Below are 23,077 nucleotides of genomic sequence, written 5' to 3' on the forward strand. Positions count from 1 at the left end.
TTCCAAAGTCTTGGTCCGGCGTCGGTTGCTGTCGCTTCTTTCCTGACGTCAGTGCGCCAGGGGTATATGAGAGGCATCCAACGCCATTTTCTTAAGTCTTTCTTGCCGCGCGGTGCCCAAAGCAGAAGCAGTTCGCAAGTGCCGGTCAGCCGACACCTGAGATTTTTGAATAGAGTTTCAGTCCGAAGTCTTCAAAGCTAAGTACCCTGCTAGAACCTTTTCTTGCCTCAGTCCGATGTCAGAAAAAGTTAACAATTGCATTTCTTGTGGGAAGCAAATACCTCATAAGGACTTACATTTTTTTGTATACTTTGCCTAGGCCCAGACCACAACGTCACTGGTTGTCAGTTTTGTGCTAGGTTCAATAAGCGAACTATAAAGCGACGCTTTGATTTTGCACGACACTACTTTGGTAGGAAATTTAATTACACTATGCCGTTAGAGCAACCGACTACCGGCGTGCATAAAAAACGCAAAGATTAAGAAAGGCAGCCTAGATCCAAGCCAGACTCCGAGCCCTCGGCTGGGCCGGTCGCCGGTTTTCAGTGAGGCGCCTATGCAGCCCTTGGCTACCGCTGAATTGGATCTCCAGACCGCTTCGGATTCTCCAGCAGAGAGATGTCCTTCATGGATGCATCTGCAGTCATAACAACTGGGTTGTCCTGTCGTCAGGCAGACCTTCGGTTGGCCGGATTCCAAAGTCTGGGTCCAGCTTCGGCTGATGTCGCACTTCACCCGACGTCATCTCTGCTGGTCTTCGGGTATAAAGGCATCAGCCGACGCCATTTTCCTCAGTCTTTCTTGCCGTGGCGCCCAAGCAGAAGCTGTTCGCAAGTGCCGGTCGGTCAGATCCAGAGATTACTACTACCGAATACTACTTGAAGACTTCTAAAGCTAAGTACCCTAGGGGACTCTTTCTTGCCTCAGCCGATGTCAGAAAAAGTCAATAACTGTTTAACTTGTGGGAAACAAATACCTCATAAAGATTTCCACTCTTACTGTTTGCCTTGTTTAGGCCCAGACCACGACGTAGCAGCTTGTTCGGCCTGTGCTTCCTTCAACCGACGAACGCTTAGGCGTCGGTCGGAGTTTGCTGAACAGTTTTTCGGCTCAGATTTTGCGTACATTATGCCGTCGGATCCTCCGACTACCCAAATTGTTAAAAAACGCAAAGAAAAAGACCGACACTCGGCCGAAACCGAGAAAACTGATCAAAATACAGCCGAATCAATGACTACTACTGAGGTTTCTGCCACTTTACTTGAAACAGCCTCAGAAATTATACCTACAACTGTGGTTACTAGTGACTTATCAGACACCATCCCTTTGGATGTCTCTACCCCAGCACGTGGTGCTGCTAGGCCTCCTGCAGCCATGTCTATTAAGGCCTTTGCCAGGGCTAAAGCAGCCAAATCTACTAAATCAGTGCCTGTTAAACCCCCCTCGACCAGGCCCACTTCTAGTTCACAAATGCTTACTCTGGCAGAAGATTTAATATCCTTAATTAGGGGATCTCAATCTCACCCGGACAGGGCCTCTCAACCCCCAGAAAAGAGACCTAGAGCAGAGCCCCCCGAGCCTGTCTCCTCTGATGATTCTGCGGATGACTCAGATACTACAGACCAGCCAGAGGCTCCTTTTTCCAATTATGAAGACTCCGATGCTGAAGAATCCATTCCAGCTGCCTCTCCACCAGAGGAATTCTCTTTTGGGGAAACCTTACATGCCATGAGAGAACAATTCCAATGGCAGCAACAGGATTTCTCAGATTCCAGAAAAAGACTTAGAACTTTTCTGCACTTACCACAACATAGGCCCTTAGCTATACCTCCGGTCCTTTCTGTTGTGGACGATGCATTTAATGATGTCTGCACTGCACCTGATTCCTTACCTCCAGCCCCTGCAAAACCAGATAGATTTTACAGGGTGCCAGACACTCATCACCACCTATACAAGGCCCCACTGGCAGACCCCGAAACTATATCCCAGGGGCCTAAGGCAGTAGTCTCGACCACAGCAAAAAATCCCATTCCTTCAGAAAGGGAATCCAGGTCTTTAGACAGATGGGGCAAAAATGTTTACACCTCTGCTACTCTCTCAGCTAGAGCTTTAAACTGTCAGTTTCACATGATTACAATACCAAGAGTTTATGCTTGATCAGTTAACTAAAAAGCTATCCTCTGATGACTCTATAGATAAGAAATATGTATTAGAAATGGTAAATAACATACAACAGGTTAGTAACCATTCTTTAAAATGTGGCTATGATGCACTGGAGGCTTCATTTAGATCAGCCATGACTGGCACAGTGATAAGAAGACATGCATGGTTGAAGGAACAGGCCTTACCGGATCATGTTAAAGCTAAGTTATTAGATGCTCCTATGGATAAGGCCAGTTTGTTTGGTACACCTGCCCAGCAGGTAATGAAGAAAATGGAAGAAAAGGCAAAATCTGTACAAACGGTTAAAGATTTCTTACAGGTTCAGCCCTCAAGGTTTAGCAGGAACTGGCCTGCCAAAAATTGGTCCTTTCCTGACTCCACAAGATCCCAAAGGGGCAGGAATAGACGTTCCAGAGGCAGAAATCAATCCAGAGGGGGTGCCTACAGAGGACGACAGTGGCAAGGTAATAACAGAGGCACAGACACAGCCACTACCACTGCAACAGGACAATCACAATGACTTGACTCTAACTCCGCCTACCAGGGAACAAATAGCACCATTAGGCGGAAAATTAGCCTTATTTTCGAAAAATTGGCACTATGTCACAAAAGACAAGTGGATTTTGCAAACCATAGACCAAGGTTACCGGTTCCACTTCCACACTTTACCAGTCAAAAGAGGAATGCCAAACCTGCCTCCAAATCAAAAAATAGAAGCTCTACAGCAGATAATGCAATTAACAAAGATGAGAGCTGTGGAAAGAGTACCAATAACAGAACAAGGCAAAGGATTCTACTCCAGACTATTCCTAGTTCCAAGAAAAGAAAAAAATTGGAGACCTATTCTCGACCTGTCCATCTTAAACACATACATCATTGTCCCAAAATTCAAAATGCTGACCCTTCAGCAACTTCTTCCCATGCTGGGCAAGTAGTGTTGGCTGGTAACTCTAGATCTCAAGGAGGCATACCTGCATGTCCCCATTCGACCAAATTGCAGAAGATACCTCAGATTTCTTGCAGGATCAGAGCACTATCAATTCTCAGCATTGCCCTTTGGCTTATCTACTGCACCCAGAGTATTCACAAAATGCCTGGCATCAGTAATCGCCCACTGCAGACTACAGGAATCCAAATTTATCCATACCTGGACGACTGCCTGCTACAAGCGGACAACAAAAGCAAGCTGACAACAGATTTGCAAAGGGTCATTTACTTGCTACAAGCCCTGGGATACACAGTCAATTTTCAAAAGTCAAGGCTGATACCATCCCAAACAAGGACATTCTTTGGCTGAATTGGACACAGTAAAACAAATGGCATTCCTAACTGCAGAAAAACAAAAAGAACTCCCTCTTTACTTCTTGGCACTAACAAAACAGAACAAGCTAACAGCAAGAAAAGTTCTGCAGGCCTTGGGCTTCATGGCATCATGCATAATCTTGGTCCCTCATGCCAGACTGCATATGAGAAAACTACAGTGGTACCTAAAGAATTTATGGTCCCAACACAGGCACAGCCTAGAAGCAGAAATACCACTAATCCCATGCCTAAAACAGGAGTTCCTATGGTGGGCTCAAGCATGCCAGTCAAATCCAGGCCTACCCTTTCACAACTTTCAAGCAAGCCAAACCATCACAACAGACGCCTCAGACCTAGGATGGGGGGCTCACATGCTGGACAAATGTGTACAGGGATTGTGGACTCAGGACCAGCTACACCTGCACATCAACCAAAAAGAAATGCTGGCAGTAAAACTGGCAATCCAAAAATTCAGCCCATTTCTCAAAGAAGGCCATTTGATGATAAGGACAGACAACACCACAGTCATGTGGTACATCAACAAACAGGGAGGCACTCATTCATACCCCCTATGCAGAATGACTTTGGACCTTTGGAACCTGGCACTCAGCTACAACATCCAGTTACAGGCAATGTTTGTACCGGGAAAGGAGAACACTCTAGCAGACATATTAAACAGAACCACCTTGGATGCTCACGAATGGAAACTACACCCGGACATCTTCAAGACTATCACAAAGAAATGGGGAATGCCGCAGATAGATCTATTCGCTTCCCCTCTCAATCACCAGCTCAAAAAATTCTGCACAAGGACATTCCACCCACTTGCATGGAAGGTGGATTCGCTCTCCTTCAGCTGGAAAGGTCTGACAGCATATGCATTCCCACCTCTTCCCTTGATACACAAGGTATTACTAAAAATCAAGGAGGAATGTCCAAGGATAATCCTGATAGCTCCGGACTGGCCAAGACAACACTGGTACCCATTGCTAAGGAGCATGTCTCGGGACAAAATGTGGACAATACCCCTGATGCCTTTGATGTTAACTCAGAACAACTACAGCATCATGCATCCAAACCTAAAAACTTTGCAACTGACTGCATGGAACATCACATAGCAGCAACTAATCCAGATCTTTCCCAAAGGGTTAAAGACATTATCCTTGAAGCCCGCAGACCTTCAACAAGAAGGAACTATGCAGGAAAATGGAAAAGGTTTGTCATTTGGAGTGCTGAAAGAGGAAAAGACGTGTCGAATATAGATATTGCTAACATTCTGGAGTATTTGGCAGAGCTTCTACATACAGGCCTGTCCTATTCCTCCATCAAGATACATGCATCAGCTATTTCAGCAGAATACAGCTTTGATCCACCGGTCTTTTCACATCCTCTACTCAGGCAGTTCCTCAGAGGAATCAAGAATGTAAAACCTCCTAGGAAACCACCATTGCCAGCTTGGGACTTGAACTTTGTGCTAGAAAAGTTGACACTCCTGCCTTTTGAACCAGCAACAACAGCAGACCTACAGCATCTATCATGGAAAACTGCTTTCCTACTGGCAATAACCTCAGCAAGGAGGGTTTCTGAACTTCAGGCCCTAATGGCAGCACAACCCTTCCTAATCTTCCACCAAGATAGAGTGTCCATGAGAACTAATCCTACATTTATGCCTAAGGTGGTATCCAGAGTGTCTTTAAACCAGGCAATCCACCTACCTACCTTCTTCCCCAACCCACAAAACAGAGGGGAAAGAATGCTGCATACCTTGGATGTACATAGACAGCTACGCTACTACCTGGACAGAACCAAAAGTAACAGAAAAACTGACCAGCTTTTTGTAGCCTATGCAACAGGAAGGGAAGGAAAAGCAATTTCCAAACAGACAATCTCCAAATGGATAGGAAATTGCATACGATTCTGTTACTCCTTCCATGGAAAACCAATTCCACAGAACATAAGGCCTCATTCTACAAGGGCAACAGCCACTACCACAGCCTTCTTATGAGGAGTGGCAACCAAGGACATTATTGAGGCGGCTACTTGGACCTCCGTGCATACATTTGCCAAGCATTATAATTTACCTCTGTATTCCAGATCCCGAGCAGGGTTTGCCACTGCTGTACTGCAAGGGATCCTAACCACCATAATTTCTTCTTCCTCCTCCCCTAGTTGGCTATGGTATTCTACCCAGTTGTTATGACTGCAGATGCATCCATGAAGGACATAGTACAGTTTTGTACCTACCATAAATGTAGATGTCCGAACTGGATAGCATCTGCAGTCAGGATTACCCTCCCTCCTTCCCCTCTGTGGTACTTAGGTTCCCCCTAATAGCTAGCTGGTGGGGGGAGTCTCTTATGGTGTATTTGTTTGTATATATGTACATACATGCTTATTTCTTGTGTTTGCCTTCTATCTTTTTGGAAACATTGGCATTTATCCAAAATTTAGCCTTCCAAGAGGGCAACTGGCATCTGGGGCAAGAAACACTGAGGAAAATGGCGTCGGCTGATGCCTTTATACCCGAAGACCAGCAGAGATGACGTGGTGAAGTGCGACATCAGCGGCCGGACCCAGACTTTGGAATCCGGCCGACCGAAGGGCTGCCTGACGACAGGACAACCCAGTTGTTATGACTGCAGATGCTATCCAGTTCGGACATCTACATTTATGGTAGGTACAAAACTGTACTTTCTAGGCCGACGCAGCCATTTTCTTTAGGCCCTACTGACGACATTGCAGTAGGAGAAGCCGGTGCTGTAGAAACACCTTCGGTTTCTGAAGGTGTCTTCAGACAGACTACTCTCACCATAAAATCTTATGCTAAGCTTAAGACTCCTCTAAAACCAAAAAAGACTACACTTCAGTCTCCAGGTCAAGGCCCTATGCCTAAGACACAGATGCTTAAAATGGCTGAAGATTTAATTTCTTTGATCAGGGGTTCCCAACACCCCTCCCCGACAAAAGGCCTAGACAAGAGGAGGATTATGCTTTCTATGATCAAGTGTCTGTTTCCTCAGGCTCCTCTGAGGAACAGGATTACTCCTTTCCCCCTTATGAAGATTCTGATTCTTTGGCAGGACGGTGCATTCAAGGCATATGGACTGCAGATCAAAGGAATCTCCACATCAATCAAAAAGAAATGCTAGCTGTACAAAATGCTCTGACAGCCTTCAAGGACCTCTTACATCCAGGACAGCTTATCATAAGGACAGACAACACCACAGTAATGTGGTACATAAACAAGCAAGTGGGTACACACTCCTACCCTCTATGCAGGCAAGCAATGACCTTGTGGAACACAGCACTGACTTACCTAGTTCAATTAAAAGCTCAATTCCTGCCAGGAAAAAAAGAACACATTGGCAGACGATCTAAGCAGAAACATCATGGATCCCCACGAGTGGAAACTGGATCTACAAGTATTTGCAATGATAACTCAAAAATGGGGGCTCCCACACATAGACCTGTTTGCCAGCCCCCTAAACTCTCAACTAACAAAAAGTTTGCACAAGGACTTTTCACCATCAAGCTTGGAAGGTGGACGCACTCTCATTCAGTTGGAAAATGCTGACAGTATATGCCTTTCCTCCATTACCCCTTCTTACAAAGGTGCTGCTGAAAGTCAGGATGGAGAGACCCCGAATGATACTCATTGCCCCAGACTGGCCACGCCAGCACTGGTACCCACTGTTAAGGAATATGGCCCAGGGCCCACCATGGATTCTACCACAAATTACCTATCTGCTCACACAGCAAGACAATCGGATTCTACACAGCCAGCTCAAAACCTTAAAATTGGCTGCATGGCAAATCACCTAAGCAACCAGCCAGCTCCTCTCTCACAAGCTGTTATGGATGTTATTCTGGAGGCCAGGAGGCCCATCACCAGGAAAGCCTACTCAGACAAATGGAAAAGGTTTTGCGCCTGGAACCAAGCTAAAGGCCAAAATACCCTTCAGCCTGACATACCTCAGATTCTGCAATATTTAACTGAGATGTTACACAAAGGGCTTTCTTTTTCATCTATTAAAATCCACGCTTCAGCTATTTCAGCTCACTACAACACGGATCCTCTCTTATTTTCACATCCACTCCTAAGGCAGTTTCTCAGAGGGGCCAAAAACATTAGTCCTCCCAGGAGAGCACCAACACCTACTTGGGACCTCAACTTTGTTCTGGAAAAACTTACGCTAACTCCTTTTGAGCCAGCTTTCTCAGCTGACTTAAAGTTTATATCATGGAAGACTGCCCTGCTGCTAGCAATTACTTCAGCGAGAAGAGTTTCAGTGCTTCAGGCACTAATGGCAGTAGAGCCTTTCCTCATTTTTCATCAAGACAGAGTTTCTTTACTAACTAACCCCTCCTTTATGCCTAAGGTGGTATCCAGTGTGGCTCTAAATCAAACCATCCATTTTACCCACCTTCTTTCCAAATCCACAGAACAAAGGAGAAAGACTCCTACATTCCTTGGACATTCACAGGCAGCCAAGTTACTACTTGGATCAAACTAAGGTTTTCAGAAAATCTCATCAGCTTTTTGTATCCTATGCTACAGCATCACAAGGAAAGGCTATCTCAAAACAGATCATTTCCAAATGGATAGGACATTGCATACGTTTTTGCTACACCCACCATGGAAAACCAGTTCCTGCTAGCATAAGGCCCCACTCTACCAGGGCAGCAGCTACATCTACAGCCTTCCTCAGGGGGGTGCCAACCAAGGATATTCTGGAAGCTGCAACTTGGAGTTCAGTACACACCTTCACCAAACATTACCACTTACCACTTTACTCTAAGACTAGAGCTGGCTTCGCCACTGCAGTTTTGCAGGGCCTTTTAGCTTCCTCTAACCCTGTTTGACTCCACCTCCCATCTTTGGCTTTGGGTTTCTACCCAAGTGTGATGACAGCAGGGTAACACTATGAACATAGTACAGTTTTGTACCTACCATAAATGTAGATGTTCGAGTGTATACCCTGCTGCAGTCCAGGTTACCCTCCCTCCATCCCCTCTGACCTAACTAAGACCTTTCTATACCTTAAAATCTGTTACAACCTTTGTGGTGTATTTGCTTATAGCTGGAGGGATTTTTTGTTTATGCTACACTTTTTATTATTGGTACTATCTACTGACCACCATTTTGGGGGCGGGGGGGGCACCTGACATCTGGGGCAAAAAAAACTGAAGAAAATGGCGTTGGATGCCTCTCGTATACACCTGGCACACTGATGTCAGGGAAGAAGCGACAGCTATCGACGCTGGACCAAGACTTTGGAATTCGGGCCGACTGCAGGACCGCCTGATGGCAGGATAACCCAAGTGTGTTGACTGCAGCAGGGTATATACTTGAACATCTACATTTATGGTAGATACAAAACTGTACTTTCTGTGCATACCTTCACCAAGCATTACCATCTGCCTTTATACTCTAAATCCAGAGCTGGCTTTGCCACTGCTGTGCTGCAGGGCCTTATAGCCACCCCTAATGCCTTATAGAACCAGCCACCCTACCTCAGCTTTTGGATTCTACCCAAGTGTAATGACTGCAGCAGTGTAACACGATGAACATAGTACAGTTTTGTACCTACCATAAATGTTGATGTTCGAGTGTATACACTGCTGCAGTCCAGGTTACCCTCCCTCCTTCCCCTCTTACTTGCTGGTACGTATCTGTCTTCTACCCTTTACTACCTATGGGGAGTATTTGCTGGTAACTGAAAGTTGTGGTTTGCTTTTCTTATGTATATTTTATTAGCAATTTGTATTACCTACCTTTTGGGGGCACCTGACATCTGGGGCAAGAAAAACTGAAGAAAATGGTGTCGGCTGCATCTTATATACCACTGTCGCACTGACGTCAGGGAGGAGGCGACAGCAACTGACGCCGGACCAAGACTTTGGAACTCAGGCCGACTGGGGAACCGCCTGACGGCAGGATAACCCAAGTGTAATGACTGCAGCAGTGTATACACTCTAACATCTGCATTTATGGTAGGTACAAAACTGTACTTTTCTTCTTCTTCCACAGCATAGGCCTTTGGCTATACCTCCTGTTCTAGACACTGTTGATGATGTTTTTTCAGAATCTAGTATGGCTCCTGATTCTCTGCCTCCGGCTCCTTGTAAGCCAGACAGATACTACAGGGTTCCTGACTCCCACAAATTCCTTTTCAAAAATCCTATTGCAGATCCTGAAACCATTTCTCAGGGTTCCAAGAGCATTAAGGCCTCTATTGCTAAAAATCCTACCCCTTCTGATAGAGATTCCAGGACGCTGGATAGATAGGGTCAGAAGGTTTACACTTCTGCAGCCCTGGCAATCAGGGCTTTAAACTGTCAATTTCAGATGCTTAAATATCAGCAGCATATCATGGGACTGCTTAAACAGAAAATATTAATCTCTGACTGTGTGGAAAATAAAGATTTACAGGATTTATATTCAGCTGAGCAAGTTGGAAAACATACTTTGCAATGTGGTTTTGATTCTTTGGAGGCCTCTTGCAGGGCTGCTGTAACTGGGTCTGTGCTAAGAAGGCACGCTTGGCTCAAAGAGCAAACTCTGCCTGATCATGTTAAAGCAAAATTGTTGGATGCTCATTTACAACAGGGCCGTCTGTTTGGTAATAAGGCTGAAGAAGTTTTAAAAAAGATGGAAGATAAAGCTAAATCTATGCAAACTGTGAAAGATTTCTTACAAGTGCAACCTCCAAGATTTAGTAGGCACTGGCTTTCTAAGAACTGGCCCTTTCCAGTTCCTTCGAGAGCCACAGAAGTCAAACCCAGACATTCCAAAGGCTCCAGGTTTCAGTCACAAGGGACTTTTAGAACAAAACAATAGGGTGCCACCTCCTCCAAATCTGGAAACAAGGCGCCTCCCTATGGTAAGCACTCTCAATGACTTCCTTCTACACTTACTAAGCACTTACCTTTTAGCCGCCCCTTTGGGAGAGAAACTGGCACTTCATGCAAGAAACTGGCAACTTATTTTTAAATGTAGTATCCCAGGGATACACACTTTGCCAATCCCAAACGCATGGCCAGTCCTGCCCCCAAATCAGTGGGCAGAGGCCAAGAAGCAAGTACTGTCCCTCATGAACATGGCTATTCAACCAGTACCAGAAGAGGATAAGGGACAAGGTTTCAATTCAAGACTTTTCCTGGTACCTAGAAAAGACAAATCATGGCATCCAATTCTAGATTTATCTATTCTAAACACATTTCTGGACATTCTAAAATTCAAGATTTTGATTCTTCAACAGTTACTTCCTATGCTAGGCAAAGATGCCTGGTTGTTAACTCTAGACTTAAGAAGCTTACCTGCATATCCCAATCAAGGAATCTTTCAGAAGATACCTCCGCTTCAAAGCAGGCTACTTGCATTGCCAGTTCTCTGCACTGCCCTTTGGCTTATCTACTGCATCGTAATTGGATTTTGCAGGCAAAGATATATTCAAATATATCCATACTTGGACGATTGTCTAATTCAGGCAGAAAACAGGGACATTCTTCTGAAACATCTGGAGTTTGTAAACGGGTTCTAACTTGTCTAGAGTACAGCATAAAGAAATCACAACTGGTTACCCTCTCAAAAAATTACATTCCTGGGTGCAAGCTTGAATACAACTGCCCAGATGGCTTACCTTGCGCCAGAAAAGCAAATTTATTTGGTAACTTACTTCAAAACAGGTGGCCACAAAAACCCTGCTATCTGCAAGACAAATTCTGCAAGTCTTGGGGTTCATGGCCTCCTGCATTCTTCTAATTCCATATGCAAGACTGCATATGAGGAAACTTCAGTGGTACTTAGTTTATGGAGTCAACATGGTCACAGCCTGGAAACAATGATTCCTATCATACCTTGCCTGCAATTAGAGTTCCTATGGTGGGCAGAGGCCTGCCACCAAAACAAGAGACTGCCATTCGCTCCACCCGTTTGCCGCCCAAACCCTAACTACAGACGCATCAGACTATGCTTGGGGGACTCATCTGGCAGGGAAGTGCATTCAGGGCAAATGGAGCCCAAATCAAATGCACCTTCATATCAATCAAAAAGAGATGCTAGCTGTACAGAATACTCTGACAGCCTTCATGGACTATCTTCATCCAGGACAATTAATGATAGACAGACAACACCACAGTTATGTGGTACATAAACAAGCAGGGGGGGTACACACTCCTACCCCCTTTGCAGACTAGCCATGACATTGTGGAACACGGCCTTGACCTATCAAATACAACTACAAGCTCAATTCCTGCCAGGAAAGCTGAATACTCTGGCAGACGAACTAAGCAGAAATCTCATGGACCCACATGAATGGAAACTGGAACCACAGATTTTCAGCATGTTGACACGCAAATGGGGAGTTCCAGACAAAGATCGTTTTTGCCTCACCCCAGAGCTATCAGTTGGAAAAATTCTGCACAAGAACTCATCACAAAAAAGCCTGGAAAGTGGATGCTCTATCATTCAGGTGGAAAAACCTATCAGTCTTTGCTTTTCCCCCTCTGCCTCTGCTGTCCAAAGTTCTACTACTAAAAGTCAAAGAAGACAAATCAAAAATTATTTTGATTGCTCCAGACTGGCCTCGCCAACACTGGTACCCACTCCTGCGCAAAGTGTCACACCTTCCACTGTGGCACCTGCCTCAGACACCTTACTTACTGTCTCAGCAGAACAACCAAATTCTGCACACACAGTTCCAAACTTTGAATCTTGCAGCGTGGCTAATCACCTAAATTCACCCTTAGCATCCATCAGCAAACCTGTGATGGATGTCATTTTGGAGGCAAGAAAGCCTAGTACTAGAAAATCTTATGCTGACAAGTGAAAAAGATTTTGTGTCTGGAATCAATCACGAGGGATAAGCACAACAGTGCCCAGTATTCCTCAGATTTTACAATACTTAACTGAGATGCTTCACAAGGGCCTCTCCTTTTCTTCCATAAAAATCCATGCCTCAAACATTTCAGGTCATTACAACACAGAACCTCCCTTCTATCATCCTCTGCTAAAGCAGTATCTCAGAGGGGCAAAAAACTTAAGACCACCTAGGAGAGCTCCAACCCCTGCCTGGGACCTCAGTTTTGTATTGGAAAAACTCACTCTCCCTCCTTTCGAGCCAGCTGCTACTGCAGACTTAAAATTTCTCTCCTGGAAAACAGCTTTCCTTTTAGCAGTCACTTCAGCTAGAAGGATTTCCGAATTACAGGCCCTTATGGCAGTGGAGCCTTTCATTATTTTTCATGCGGACAGGGTGTCTCTCAGGACGAATCCGTCCTTCATTCCTAAGGTGGTATCCAGTGTGGCTCTTAATCAGACCATTAATTTGCCAACTTTCTTTCCCAATCCACAGAACAGGGGGGGGATTCTACATTCATTGGATGTACACAGACAACTTAGATTTTACTTACACAGGACAAAATCTCTAAAAATCTGAACAACTATTGGTGGCATTTGCTGCAGGGGCAGAGGGAAAGGCTCTTTCAAAGCAGACTGTTTCCAAATGGATAGGCCATTGTATTCGTTTCTGCTATATGCACCGTGGTAAAACTATCCCCCAGGGGATCAGATCACCTTCCACCAGGGCTGCATCTACTTCTACAGCCTTTCCCATTGGTGTTCCTACCAGATACATTCTAAAAACTGCTACCTGGAGCTCAGTTCATACGTTCACCAAACATTACCATTTACCTTTCTTCTCTAAATCCAGAGCTGGCTTTGCCACTGCTGTCCTGCAGGGCCTTATAGCTGGTCCTAATGCTGTATAAGTCCATCCTCCCAACCATAGCTTTGGGAATCTACCCAAATGTAATGACTGCAACAGTGAAACACGAAGAACATATACAGTTGTGTACACTTACCATAAATGTAGATGTTCGAGTGTATTCACTGTTGCAGTCCTGGTTACCCACCCTCCAGCCCCCTGTTTTTCTCTTACTGTACCTCTACTTTCCTTTACTATGCTTAAAAGCCTTGTTGGTGTTTTTGCTTTTGTTTGGAGGTATATTTTTGTGTTTTTAATTACTTAAATATTTGGCTCCCTATTTGGGGGGCACATCACACCTGGGGCAAGAAAAAATGATGTAATGGCGTCGGCTGCATGTTTTATACCCCTGACGACCTGACGTCATGGAAGAAGGGACAGCAACTGATGCAGGAACCAAGACTTTGTTGATCAGGCCGACTTAGGGCAACCTGCCAGCAGATTACCCAAATGTAATGACTGCAACAGTGAATACACTCGAACATCTACATTTATGGTAAGTGTACACAACTGTACTTTCCTTCTGACAGGGAATCTAGGAACCTAGATAGGTGGGGTAAAAAAGTTTATACCTCTGCCACTCTTGCTATTAGGTCTACTAATTGTCTTTTTTATATGCTGAAGTACCAGCAGCACACATTGACTGCTATTAAGTCTAGGATAGCAAGTGTGCCTCTCTTGGCCTAGAGTAAGGATATGCAGGAGTTGCTGAATTCTGCCAGTCTTGTCAATAAACATTCTTTACATTGTGGTTTTGACATTCCAGAAGCCTCCTGCAGGGCTACAGCTACTGGATCTGTTATTAGAAGGCACGCTTGGCTTGGGTAACAGCCCCTACCAAAGCCTGTCAAGGCTAAGCTTTTAGATGTACCTTTACATAAAGACTATCTTTTTAGCAGCAAAGCAGAGGAAGTGCTCAAGAAGATGGAGGATAAGGCCAAGTCTATGCAAACTGTGAAGGATTTTCTGCAAGTTCAACCTCCTCGCATTAGCAGGAATTGCCCTTCTAAGAGTCGGACGTTTCCTGCTAGCAGACGGAAGCGTTCTAGGACTAGAGGTTACAAATCTTCTAGGGGGCAGGTGGCTACCCCTCAAAGGTCTAAGCGTTGGCAGGCTTCCACTTCCAAGGCTGGAAGTTCTAAGCCTGCATCTCAGTCAAAACACTCTCAATGACTTTATGCAACTTCTGCCTGTTCTTGCCTGCCTGGAGAGTCCTTTAGGGGGAAGGCTGACCCTTTTTGCAAATGTCTGGGCCACTATCACGGACGACAAATGGGTACTCAGAACTGTATCCCTAGGGCACAAGTTTTCTTTCCACACCTTTCCAGTTCCTGAAGGATTCCTGGACGCTCCTCCAAACCAAAGGGCAGAAGTAGAAAAACAAATTTTGTCTCCGTTTTTTCTGGGAGCAATAGAATCAGTTCTTGCTCAGCAGGTAGGCCAGGGTTTCTATTCCAGACCTTTCCTAATTCCAAAAAAAGAAGGCACCTGGCGTCCCATCCTAGATCTATCCATTCTGAACTCTTTCTTGGTAATTCCAAAGTTCAAAATGCTCACTCTGCATCAGTTACTGCCAGTGTTAGAAAAGGATTCCTGGCTGGTAACTTTGGATCTCAAAGAAGCTTAACTGCACATCCCTTTCAGGGAAAGTTGCAGGCAATACCTTCGTTTCATGGTGGGAAGGCAACATTATCAATTCTCTGCGCTGCCCTTTGGCTTATCTGCTGCTCCCAGAGTTTTCACAAAGTGCCTGGCTCCAGTCATTCCTTTTTGCAGGCAGAAGAAAATTCAGATTTATCCATACTTGGACGACTACCTGATTCATGCAAATTCTCAGGAACAGCTGTTGAAGGATCTAGAATTTGTAAAGACTGTTCTTTCTTCCTTGGGTTGCACTCTCAACGAGGAAAAATCAAAAATGGTACCATCCAAGGAGATAACATTCATGGGATCAAGTCTGAACACAGCCGCCCAGATGGTATATCTCACCCAGGAGAAGCAGACAACTTTCAGTTTACTTCAAGGACTTGACAAGCCTGTCTCAGCTCCCTGCAAGGAAATACCTGCAAGCTCTGGGATACATGGCCTTCTGCATCCTCATGATTCCATATGCAAGACTGCTTATGAGGAAATTGCAATGGTACCTCAAGAACATTTGGTGTCGTCACACACAGGACCTGGATATGATGATTCCTCTGCTTCCATGTCTGCAGACAGAGTTTCTATGGTGGGCAGCAGCCTGTCTACAAAACAAAGGCATGCCTTTTCACCCACCTCCTGCCACTCAAGTTCTTAACACAGACGCATTGGACTACACCTGGGGAGCACACCTGGATGGCAGATGCATACAGGGACGTTGGAATGCCCAGCAGATGCACCTGCACATAAATCTAAAGGTGTTGATAGCGGTTCAGCAGGCCTTACTAGCTTTCAACCATCTTCTTTCTCCAGGGACACTGCTCATCAGAGCAGACAACACCACAGTCATGTGGTACATCAACAAGCAGGGAGGGACTCATTCTTACCCCCTGTGCAGGCAGAGCATGAATCTTTGGTCCATAGCAGCATCCCTGGGCCTGCATCTCCTAGCTCAGTTTCTTCCAGGAAGTCTCAATGTTTTGGCAGACCAGTTGAGTAGACAAACCCTGGATCCTCACGAGTGGCAGCTGAGCAGAGCAGTCTTTTACATCATCATTCAACGTTGGGGCATACCTCAGGTGGATCTTTTCTCCTCCCCAGACAACCATCTTCTACCTCTTTTTTTGCACTAGACAGCATCACAGCAGATCATGGAGAGTAGATGCTCTGTCCTTCCCTTGGACATTGCTGTCAGTTTACGCCTTCCCTCCTCTTCCTCTTCTTCCCAGAGTATTATTGAATATCGGGGAAAAACAACCAAAGACTATTCTAATAGCTCCAGACTGGCCCAGGCAGCATTGGTATCCACTGCTTCGCAGTCTTTCCCAATTTCTTCCTTGGCATCTTCCTCTGAAGCCAGATCTTTTGGTTCAGGAACGGGGAAACATTCTACATCCTCATCTTCAGTCTCTCCATTTGGCAGCATGGCTAATTTTATGACTCCTTCCTTTTCTTCCCTTTCCCAGCAGGTGGTTGACGTGCTGAGGGAGGCCAGGAGGCCTAGCACTAGGAAGTCCTACGCTGGCAAATGGGAAAGGTTCTCTCATTGGATGCTGGCTAGGGGGGAATCTTTTTCTCATCCTACCCTTCCTCTGATCTTGGAATACCTGGCTGATTTGATTCAGGGTGGTCTTTCTTTTTCCTCTATCAAGATCCATGCTTAAGCCATTTCTGCTCATTGTTCTTTTGAACAACCCATTTTCTCTCATCCCCTGATGAAAATGTTTTTCAGAGGTGCTTGCAACTTAAAACCACCCAGAAGAGCACCTACTCCAGCCTGGGATCTTAAGTTTGTTCTAGAGAAACTCACTCTTCCTCCTTTTGAGCCAGCTGCCACTGCAGATTTAAAGTTTCTCTCTTGGAAGACTGCCTTCCTCTTGGCTATAAATTCAGCAAGAAGTGTTTTGGAGCTGCAAGCTTTGATGGCTGTGGAGCTTATTCTTATTTTCCATGCAGATAGGGTCTCTCTGAGAGCCAACCTCTCCTTTATGCCTAAGGAGGCTTCTAGTCTGACTCCTAATCAGTCCTTACACCGAGATGAAAGGATCCTACATTCTTGTGATGTGCACAGACAGCTCAGGTTTTACCTGGACAGAACTAAAGACCTTCGGAAATCAGCACAGTTATTGGTCAGTTTTGCCCCTGGTGCCCAGGGCAAGGCTATTTTTAAGCAAACCATTTCTAAGTGGATTGCACATTGTATTACCTTTTGTTATTCCTTTCATGGCAAGGTTCCTCCTCAAGGGATTAGGACCCACTCAACTAGAGCAGCTTCCACTTCTGCAGCCCTTTTAAGGGGTGTCCCTACTAAAGACATTTTGGAGGCTGCCACATGGTCTTCTGTTCACACTTTCACAAAGTATTATAATTTTCCTTTGTTTTCTAGAGCCAGGGCAAGGTTTGCCACTGCTGTTCTGCAGGGCATTATTTCCAACCTTTGCTTCTGTTGGTTACTCCTCCCTTTTCTCTAGGCTTTGGTAATTAACCCATTGGTTAGGACTGCAACAGTGAAACACGATGAACATAGTACAGTTGTGTACACTTACCATAAATGTAGATGTTTGAGAGTATTCACTGTTGCAGTCCTGGTTTCCTCCGTCCTTCCCCCTTTTGGTCCTCTCCTGTTCTCCTTTCCCAAGGTACAGACTAATTTTGGTGTTATTTGCCAAAGTGGCTTTTGGTTTAAGCCTTGTTTTCTGGGGGTTTCTGACTGTTATGGCAAGAAAGACTGAGGAAGTGACGGTTGCCTCCTTTTGTATCTGATGTCCTTTACAACCGACAACAGCCGATGTCATATTTTACTTACCTTTGGTATTCTGGCCGATCGAGGGCTACCGGGAGCCGGATAACCCATTGGTTAGGACTGCAACAGTGAATACACTCTAACATCTACATTTGTGGTAAGTATACACAACTGTACTTCCTGTGCTAGTTCAGCAACTTTGGAAACGTAAAAAAACAGATTCCTTCTCCCTGAAGAGGACCGGTTGCTCCTCATGCTTGTCCATCTCCCTTGATCCCCATGGTACTGTTTAAAATCAAGAAGTAAAGACCAAATGTAGTTCTAATTGCATCCTTTTGGCCAAGACATCACCGTTTCTCACTTGTGAGCAGCTTGCAAGAAGAATGTGCAAAGTGTGTTGCCTTTCCATGCTGACACCCCCCCGACTCAAAACTTTACTACTGACAGTTTGCATTGTTTTACCTTGATTCCAGGTAGCTATAAGCATTTTGGGTAGTACTAAACATTATAAAGCAGGGTTCAAATCATGCCTTACACAGGAAAATCATTCTTGGCTAAGTGGAAAATATTTTCCTTTTGGTGCTAGCATGGGGGCCTTGAAACAAAGAAAGTTGAATTTGCTATGATCCTGGAATATTTGTCAGACTTTCAAATCACCTTTAATTTAATTTAAGCTTTATGAAAGGGCATGCATCTATTTACTGTGTCTTCCTATGGGACCCTGTTGTACTCCAGGCCCTCTGTCAAACAGTTCTTCAGAGAGACCCTCCACCTCAGAGTCCTTAGAAGGAAAATTGCTCCATGCTGCATGGGGTCTCATTTGTGCATTAGAAAGATGTACCTTGCTCTCTTTGGGACCAGCTGATTCATCTTCCCTTCAGTATCCATGTTGGAAGATGGTGATTTTGGTGGCTGTTACCACCAGCAAAAGATTTTTTTTAACTTCTAGTCCTACTGTGCAAAGAATCGTTCCTCGTCTTTCACCAAGATGGGGTATCGGTGTATACCAGCCATACTTTTATGTCTAAGATTATATCAGAAATTACTTTACATCTTATTCAGTTACCATTTCCCCAAAACCTGAAAGTGCAGGAAAAAAGACCTTGCATTTGCTTGAACTCCCTAGGCTGCAATACTCCATACAAACACAAAAAAAAAGTGTTCAGAAAGTCTGTTAGACTATTTTTTCCCTTTTGCAAAGGAGACATAGGGAGACGTGTTAGCAGAGTTGATCTCAATGCATTTCCTTTTACTACTCACACCATGGCAAACCTACCCCTGGTCGGACTAGAGCCCACTATGTTAGAGTCATTGCTGCCTTTACACCTTTTCCAAACATCTAGGATTAGCGCCTAGGGCCAGGGCGAGGTTTGCTTGGTCATATTTCAGGGCATTATCTCCAAGTGATTATTTCCCAACTGTCTAGAACTTTGTGCTTTGGTAATCTTTAAAATTGAGGACTACAGCAGTCATGAACGTAGTACAGTTGTGCTAGAACCTTACTGTAAATATAGATGTTTGAGTAGATTCTTTGTTGCTGTCCAGGTACCCCTCCCAGATTTTTTGGGGGATGTGATGGTTTGATTGTTGCTTCTTAATTTGGGTTACTCTCTAGTTCATTGTATACAACTTCCCTCTGGCCTCCATCTCTCCTTTTCCCTGCCTACTACATGAAGAGTGGGATTAGGGTTATCTGTTATAGACCTGTAGGAGCCTGGACTGTACCATCTAGTCCACTAGGACTTTAGTACAGAGGTCTTTTTCCTAGCCTTCGTGGGAGCAAGAAAGATCAGAATATGGTATCAGTTGATGCACTCTTTATAACACCGATGTACTTCACACCCTTTGTGGGAAGACTGCTGAAATCCCTAAGGAAGATAAAGTGCTGGAAGTCAGGCTGCTGTGGGCTACTTGCAAACGGGATATCCTAAATGTAAGAACTACAATAGTGAATTTATCCTAGCATCTGCAGGGGATATAAAAAGTATACAAACCCCTGTTAAAATCCCAGGCTTTTGTGATACAAAATATGAGACTGCAATAAATCATTTCAAAACTTTTCCCACCTTTAATGTGACCTGTAACCTTTACAGTTCAATTAAAAAACATATCTGTTAGGTGGAAAAATATAAAAAATAAAAAAAGTATAATACACTGGTTGCATAAGTGTGCACACCCTTAAACTAATATTTTGTTGTGTGTGCACACCCTTAAACTAATGTTTTGTTGTGTGTGCACACCTTTAAATTAATAATTTTTGAAGCACCTTTTGATTTAATTACAACATTCAGTCTTGTTGGGTACGCACCTGCCATCAGTTAGAGATTCTGATTAACCCCAAATAAAGTTCAGCTGTCCTAGTAGGATTTTCCTGACATTTACTCAGTTACCTGCTACGGCAAAACCTATGGTTTGCAAAGAACTTACAGAGCATCAAAGGGGTCTCATTGTTGAAAGGTATCAGTCAGGAGAAGGGTACAGAAAAAATTCCACAACATTGGATATACCGTAGAACACAGTGAAGACAGTCCTCAAAAAGTGGAGAAAATGTGGGACAACAGTGTCGTTGCAAAGAACCGGACGTCCCTCCAAAACTGATGAAAAGACAAGAAGAAAACTGGTCAGGGAGTCTGCCAAGAGACCTACAGCAACACTGAAGGAGCTGCAGGAATTTCTGGCAAGTACTTTTTGTGTACTGCATGTGACAACAATCTCCCATATTCTCCATATGTCTGGACTATGGGGTAGGGTTGCAAGACGGAAGCCTTTTCTTACACAGAAAACCGCCCAGGCCTGGCTAAAATTTGCAAAACAATACATCAAGTCTCCCAAAAGCATGTGGGAAAATGCGTTATAGTCTGATGAGACCAAGGTTTAACTTTTTGGCCACAATTCCAAAAGGTACGTTTGGTGCAAAAACAACACTTCACATCACCAAAAGAACACCATCCCCACAATGAAGCATGGTAGTGGCAGTATCATGCTTTGAGGTTACTTTTCTTTAGCTTGAACTGGGGCTTTAGTCAAGGTGGAGAGAATTGTGAACAGTTCTAAGTACCAGTCACTTTTGGCCCAAAACCTTCAGGCATCTGCTGGAAAGCTGAATATGAAGGGGAATTTCACTTTTCAACACGACATTGACCCCAAGCATACATCCAAATCAACAAAAGAATGGTTTCACCAGAAGAAAATTAGTTTTGGAATGGCCCAGCCAGAGCCCAGACCTAAAGCCAATAGAATATCTGTGGGGTGACCTGAAGAGGGCTGTGCACAAGAGATGCCCTCTCAATCTGATGGATTTGGAGTGCTTTTGCAAGGAAGAGTGGGCAAATATTGCCAATTCAAGATGTGCCATGCTGATGGACTCCTACCCAATAAAACTGAATGTCGTAATTAAATCAAAAGGTGGTTCAACAAAGTATTAGTTTGTGTATACACACTTATGCAGCCAGTGTATTGTACGTTTTTTATTTTTTATATTTTCCGCCTAACAAATTTGTTTTTCAATTTTATTGTACAGGTTATAGGTTACTTTAAAGGTGGGAAAAGTTTTGAAACGATTTATTGTGTTCTCATTTTTTTTATATCACAATAACGTGGCATTTAACAGGGGTGTGTACACTTTTTATATCCACTGTACGTTGTATGATAAGTTTCTGACACGGCTGGACTTTTTATGGAGCTGTGAATTGAAGCTAGAACAGTCTACTGACAAAGGTTAGATTTCGCAACCTTACCACTGACTACTAGCTGTCGGGATGTCATATTGGTATTCTGTGGATCAAGGTCTAGCTTGACCTTGATCCATATTACCTACTGGACTGTATCTTTTGAGATGTCTAGAAGTCCCATATGTCTGGTGATGCTGAAAAATTTGTTAAAAATAAACCATTTTTCTTACAAATGCTGTGCTGTTAAAATTTTAGTGGGTGGCTTTTCAAGTTTGTGTTAGTAGTTGGACTTGGTTAATTAATTGCAAAAAAAAAAAAAAAGTATCCAGTGAATCTACAAGCATTTTAATCCATAAAGCAGAAATTTTGTTTCGTAGACTCCTTTTAGTTTTATAAGACACTTGTAACAAGCTGCATGTTAGCCTGTTCTTGGTACTTTTGAACTTCAGGTAATTTCTGTTTGCAGTGGGAATGAGAATGAAGTGGATAAGAATGACAAGAAATACAAAATGGTTTCCCCAGTTGAAATACAAAGGACATAATTTAGTGGCTCTGCATGCATCAGCTGGAGGCATGTGGTACAGGATTTGTAAAGCTAGGTCAGCATTGTAGCTTTACCGATTTTTGTTCCTACCCATCTTTGTATTAAATTTATACCTGCCTGACATTTAGCAGCATGCGTTTCTTTACGGTTTGCTTAGCTAAGTGATGTACTGTTTGCTGCAGTACACTGATTGAAAATTAAATTGTATTCAGTAGAAGAGCCAAATTCAAGTCTTGTGTGTTTCCTGTATAGTAATGCACCTATCAAAAAGAGGAAGAAAGAAAAAAACTGTTGGAGGGAAATTATTAAATGCATTATATGTTAGGTCGGTGTGCAGTAGTTGGTGAATTTGGGGGACTTCCTGTACATAAAATTTTAGTTAATTTACTTGCCTTTTTGATTTTTTCAGATGACTATGGATGAGCGGTATGTAAACAGCATCTGGGATCTTCTTAAAAATGCTATTCAGGAGATTCAGAGAAAAAACAACAGTGGTCTCAGTTTTGAGGAATTGTATAGGAACGCTTATACCATGGTATTACATAAACATGGGGAAAAACTTTACACGGGTTTGCGAGAAGTTGTAACTGAACATCTTATCAATAAGGTATGGATTCTTGATTTTGCCTTCTGACTTGTCGTGCAGTCTTTTCAGTAAATTTACTGGCATGTGGAGACTATGTAGAAGTTTGCTTTAGAAATTCAAATGGGATGTAACCTTTATGGGCATTTCCATTTCGCTTTTGTTTCTACTGGTGGAGAAGTATGGACCATTTATAATTTCTTCTGTGCTTGAACTGTTTAAGCTTTAAACAGGGTGGCCGATTCTTGTTAACCTTTAAAGGAACTGAAATGTATGCACATGTATGTTTAACCTGTCTACTCATATCTTTTATTGATGAGTGTTCATGCACTCTTTCCCTCGATTTGCGGCAAACCGCTCTCTAGGCATTTTTGAAGCTAGATCTTTATATAATATAATGGAATAGTGCTAGAGGATAGTGAGACAACACCCACACAGAGAGAAATGGTTAAATCATGATGTTAAGTTGTCTATCTCGCCTTCTTCTTGCTGGATGGGGTTCGGAGCCGACCTCGGCTCCACTCTAAAGCTCGAGAGTTGGTTCCACCGCTCGAGGCTCCCTTATATCTCACAATGCTAGGCGAGAGTTACCTCAGATCTCGTTTGCCGCTACAGCTTCGAGGTTGGTTATTCTACCGGTTCCTGGTAAGTTTTAGCTTTTTCTAT

The 23,077-nt window shown here is 43.9% G+C and overlaps 1 protein-coding gene across 2 annotated transcripts in view; it reads left to right on the forward strand.

Annotated features, from left to right (window-relative positions):
- The window catches only part of CUL3 (cullin 3), a 2,974,786-nt gene that overhangs the window by 226,047 nt on the left and 2,725,662 nt on the right, over positions 1 to 23,077 (forward strand). For both annotated transcript variants that reach the window (XM_044070245.1, XM_044070246.1), the window contains exon 2: positions 22,238 to 22,435. In XM_044070245.1, the coding sequence (XP_043926180.1) occupies positions 22,238 to 22,435 (198 nt within the window). The remainder of the gene's footprint in view (positions 1 to 22,237; positions 22,436 to 23,077) is intronic.

This window comes from Protopterus annectens, chromosome 4.part1 (genome assembly GCF_019279795.1).
Source record: "Protopterus annectens isolate FY-2018-M chromosome 4.part1, PAN1.0, whole genome shotgun sequence".
In the NCBI taxonomy this organism is placed as follows: Eukaryota; Metazoa; Chordata; order Ceratodontiformes; family Protopteridae; genus Protopterus; species Protopterus annectens.